The following is a 5,114-nucleotide window of genomic DNA, read 5'->3' as shown; positions in this document are numbered from 1 at the left end:
TGGTATGTTTAGGAAACTTTGAATTTCAAAAGTTTGTGACAAAAAGTATAAATGTATCGTTTAAAAAATAATCTGAGAAAAAGTAAAGTATTCATATAAAAGAAGTTAAAAATTATGTAAAAAATACTTAAATAGTAATTAAACTCTTATAAATTAGTTACAAAACATATAGTATAAAAATGGTAAAATAAATATTTTGTCTCTACTCTAAGTTTGAAAACAGTATTAATGTTTAACAAAAAACGGCATATAGTATTTAAATAAAACAATTTTTTTAAACAAAAAGAAAATATTAACATATTTTACGGATATAAATACTTTCAAAAACAAGTCTAAACAAACTACCTAAAATTTTTGAAAAAAATTCCTCAATGTACCAAATCGAGGAGCTCTTAAAAACAATTACGTAATCGGGAGATCAATAACATTATGACTTAATCACGATTATTACGTCACAAACAAAGAAATAACAGATCACGTGTGGAACCTGTGACGTCACATATCACGTGTGGAACTTGACGCTCATCTGGGTTTCAATAGTGACGTCATTCATGATCATTTTGAACTCGTCATACGTGATCTCCCTGCTCAACGGGGAACTATCCAGGATGATCCTCTCAGCCATGTTCTTCACCATCTCCTGATCCGTGTCCACTCCCACCATCATTCTAAGGGTTAATAAATATAATATAAATTACGATATAAAATGAAAAAAAAAATTTACTACCACCACAAATTAAACTAAACAATTAGTAACTATGGATATATTATTTTCCTGTTACAATTTATGAACTAACAAAGTAATTAAAAAAATATTTTTATTTAAGGAACCACATGAGATTAACGAGTCATTGATTTAAGATAGACTGATTAGAATAAGTACAAGAGCTTTACAACATGTAAAAATGTAGAAAACTTTGGTTATTGGTATAAAGTGAAAAACAATTGCTAACTAGAAAGTTTGTTTATTAACTTATGAGAAGTAGTTGTTTTAGATGAAAAAGTTTGTTGATTTTTAAGGTGGTAAAAATATTTATAAGTGTTTTTGTAAGATTTTGGTCATGTGAAAGTAGTTGTTTCACTTATAAAAATTTAATTGCATGTTTTTTAGCTTGTGGTTAATTATAATGATGACTTTCAAAACCTGTCGTTTTTCAAGTTGTAATGGTTTATGACATAAAACTGTCATACTAAGAATAAAATACATGTTTAGTTTTTGCTTCCAAAAAGAACCATAATGTTTAAATTAATAACAGTATTGTAGTTTTTAGACCATAATAAATAAGGCACACTTATGAACCAGAATCTTATTTTTACATAAATCTTTTAAGTGCAAATTTGTTTATATTCAATTTTAAAAATAACTAATTTCTATATGCCAAAATTATTAATACTAATTTAAAGCTATATGAGGTTTGTTTTTGTTTATAATGCTTAAATGTTTATAAATTGGACTATTTATACTAAAATAAAAAATGTCTTTTTAAATACTAGCAGTTAAAGTTAGTGAGAAAAGTAACAAAATACACAAAATTAGTTTGTTTTGTTTACAACAGCTATATTTTTAATATTTTAAACAATAACAACTTAAACTAGGAGTTTATGCTGAAATCTGCATCTAATTTTATATTTAAAGTTAACGTTGTGCTAGTTGGAAAAATATAAACAAAAGCTTGTAAATTGAGTTTTAAGATATTGTAAATACTGTAGTAAACAAGTATTTGATCAGCAAAAAGAATCATAAGTTCTAATATTTTGTTATAAGCTTTTTTTTTAGTTTATTTTAGTTTATACTTGTAGTGTTATTAACGGAGAGTTTAAACAAGTTTATTACTGGCATAATTTTTGACTATAACAGTTTGTAAACAGAAGTTTAAGTTTGTTATCAAAAAGTTTTTGCAGTAAAATAGTTAAATAAACTTGGTTTATATAAAACATAACAGTCATTAAGAAAAAAACTATGGTTAGAAATTATTTATCCAAAAACAAAAAAGAAACTTAAATAAATCTTTTTGTCTATCTTTGCTTACTATAAATACTTCATTTTATTAAATATATCATGTTTTATTTGTTTTATTAACACATGAAAACCTATTTTACATGTCAAAATGTCAAACTGAAAAACAAAAACGTTGTTTGAATATTCAATTTTTATACAACAATTGAAATTTATATACAACAAACTTGAGGTTATACCATATCATACTATTACTTCAATTATAAAGATAAGAGCTTGATAAATACTATTATTGCAGATGTAATTTAAATGAACTTATACTTAAAGTTTAGGCAACATTACAGCAAAATTTATTAAATTAATTTTTACTAGGAGTATAATTTTCTTAAAGATAACGCATTTTTATATGAAAGACTATTAATTCTCTGTGAAACTTAATAAATTATTACATAAAGATCTGTTTAAATTACTAAAAATGTTCTAATATTTTCAAAAGCTTAATCAAAATAATTTTTGATATGATTACCAAAAAAAGACATTTTAATCGTATAAGTTTTATATATGAGATTTTAACTTTTTACAACCGATGAAAGCTGAAATATTGAATAAGCTTACAATAGATTATTAGTCATAAATCTGTTTGGTTTTGTTATACTAATTAAATAAAAACTACTGATTGTTTTCTGATGCTTAGTCTTTTTAATGATTAAGTTAAGATGTTTTTTATTGGCAAATTATTTTAACATGTCTTTACTTTTAAATAAAATTTATACTGTTTAGCCTTAAACTTTAACAAAATATATAAAAATTAATAAAAAAAAGACTAAACAGTATAGTAGCTTGTAGGCAGAAAAATAGTTTTAAGAAATAACTTAGAAATGATACTTTGAAACGTATAAATTTGTTTCTTAAGTTCTTTAAAACCGTTAATTAGTTTAAATTTAGCTTTTGAATTTAAAAATTGGCTATAAAAGTAAAAAAAAAAGTAAACTAGATAAATATAATGTTGTTAATAAAAGTATGTGGCATGTTTAAATTGTGGTTTTTACGGTTAATTATGTTTTATTAGATTAAAAGTTACTTTTCTATGCTTATTACTACAAAACAAGAAATTTAGGGTTAACAGGGTTTTATTGTAAATAAAGTAAACCGAAAAAAATGTATAATAATTACGATCAAATTTTTATTTTTATTGAACAATTGTACTGATAAGACTTATTTAACTAATGGCTTAAAGAAAAATTATTTTATATTACACAATAATAGTTTAGCTACCCTATCTTTTTTTGTGATTAATTTATTATACTTTTACACCTGATATTTTCACAATAATGACTTATCACATCTGATATTATCTAATTATGACGTCACACCCACCTGATAATCTCAACCACGTTGTCCTTCCTGATGACTCCCTTGCCGTTGGCGTCGTACATGGAAAACAAGAACTTCAACTTCCTCTCCCTCCCGTTCATCTCGTACTTCCCCTTCCTCGCCGGTTGAAACGTCGACAGTGACGTCACAAAGCCTCGGAAGTCCAACGAGCGTTTGCCGTCGAAGAACGAGTCGGATATCCGGTCAGCGAGCGGGTTGATGCTGAGTCCTGGTTGTTTGTAAAGTAACTAATTTGTATCAACTTTCAATGTTCATCCTCTAAATTGAAGTTTTTTATTTATAGTTTTACTCAAAAGCCATATTGTTTTTTAATGATATTTTTTCTAAAGTGACTACCAGCTAAAATGCATATAGTTTTATACCGTTGTAGCTGAATACAACTACTAAAAATAAATAGTTTACGTGTTTTGTCAATACATTAAAACCAATTTAAAATGTCAAAATGTCAAGTGTCAGTCTAGGCTACAAAAAGTTATTTTATGGTTCAATATTTATTTACAAAACAAGCTAGAGGTTATAACATATCAAGTTATCACTTTTTTATTAAAATAACTTGATAAAGATAATTATTGCAGGTGTATTTTCAATGTATATGCGTTACTAGAGAAAGCTTGAATAAATTAATTTTCTTCTTAAAACTTACTTTGAAAAATGAGTTGTAATAAACTTAACACTAAAAGGTTTGTTTTAAAAGTATACAAAACATGCTTATTTTCATCTTATACGTTTAACACCCTAATAAAAATAATTTGAAACCATAATAATTTAAAGGTTGTTTTCAACCTTAAAAAAGAGAAAATTCAAGCATTTTTGCAGTAATAAGAACTCTTTCTAAGAACACAGGCCAAAAATGAAAAACAATGCAAATATATTGCTTTAACAAAAGTAAAAATGAACATAAAAAATTGGTAAAATTATAATTCTATTATTTAATAAACCGGTTTTTAATTAGCTTAGCAGCATACACAGTTTTAACTTTTTAATAGTTTCACTTCAAGTGATTGAAATTTTCACAAACATTTCAAAACGTTTAAAACAATTATAAAAAACCTTCAACTTTCATGAGATCTTCCCGGTTCAAGTATCCCTTTCCTCCGTTATCCAGGGATTGAAATCTGAAGTACAACTCGTTGAGCTTCCTTGAAGAAAATCCCGTCTCCTCCGTCAGGGACCTCATCTCTTCAGGCTCTATGCAACAAGACGACTTTCCTCCCATAATTAACTATTTATTATGTTTAAAGTTTTTATAGACTATTTACACTACACTGTTTTAAATGTTTTAGCTACTATTTACATTGCTTGAAGTTATAAGCTGAGTTCAATTGAAGAATTAAGTCAATTTTAAAAGTAAAGCGGTTGTAAGTTTTGTAGATTTTTCATAAATTAAAAACAATTATAACTTATAAGGAAAATAAGATTAAACGATTTTATTTTAATACAATTATTAGTTAGTTTTATTATAATTCGAATATTAAAAAGTGTCTTTTCTTTTACCTTTTGTGATGTTAGGTTATCTAGACACGATTAAAATTTCTTTGAAATATTAATAAGTAAAGTTTTTCTAATTTTTATAGTTATTTTTATACTAAAAACTCTTGTGTATCTATTTAAAAATTGTTATTGCAATGTTTTTTTGGAAAAACAGTAAACAATAACTGTTTGCTATTTCTAAAATACATAATAGTTTTATAACTTTAATAAACTAAATTATTTCTATAAATAAATCTGTCTGACGTATTTTAGCATGGTGATTTAAATTTAA

The 5,114-nt window shown here is 25.2% G+C and overlaps 1 protein-coding gene across 1 annotated transcript; it reads right to left on the bottom strand.

Moving 5' to 3' along the window:
• Positions 1 to 392: 392 nt before the first annotated feature.
• Positions 393 to 4,568, bottom strand: LOC145839228 (calcineurin B homologous protein 1-like). Its single transcript, XM_082946830.1, has 3 exons — positions 4,403 to 4,568; positions 3,335 to 3,560; positions 393 to 668 (listed from the first exon to the last, which is right to left on the bottom strand). The coding sequence occupies exons 1-3, from the start codon at positions 4,566 to 4,568 to the stop codon at positions 503 to 505; spliced, it is 558 nt and encodes a 185-aa protein (XP_082802956.1). The 3' UTR covers positions 393 to 502.
• Between the last annotated feature and the right edge of the window lie 546 nt (positions 4,569 to 5,114).

This window comes from Thalia democratica, chromosome 6 (genome assembly GCF_965202585.1).
Source record: "Thalia democratica chromosome 6, ktThaDemo2.hap1.1, whole genome shotgun sequence".
NCBI classification, from domain to species: Eukaryota; Metazoa; Chordata; class Thaliacea; order Salpida; family Salpidae; genus Thalia; species Thalia democratica.
This window is presented reverse-complemented; position numbering and strand designations above follow the sequence as displayed.

Excerpts from the sequence above, each read along its gene's own strand:
- LOC145839228 (XM_082946830.1), bottom strand. The coding sequence starts at position 4,568 with ATGGGAGGAAAGTCGTCTTGTTGCATAGAGCCTGAAGAGATGAGGTCC. Across the intron at positions 3,561-4,402 it reads AGATCTCATGAAAGTTGAAG|GACTCAGCATCAACCCGCTC; the intron begins GTTTTTTATAAT and ends ACAAACAACCAG. Across the intron at positions 669-3,334 it reads AACGTGGTTGAGATTATCAG|AATGATGGTGGGAGTGGACA; the intron begins GTGGGTGTGACG and ends ATTAACCCTTAG.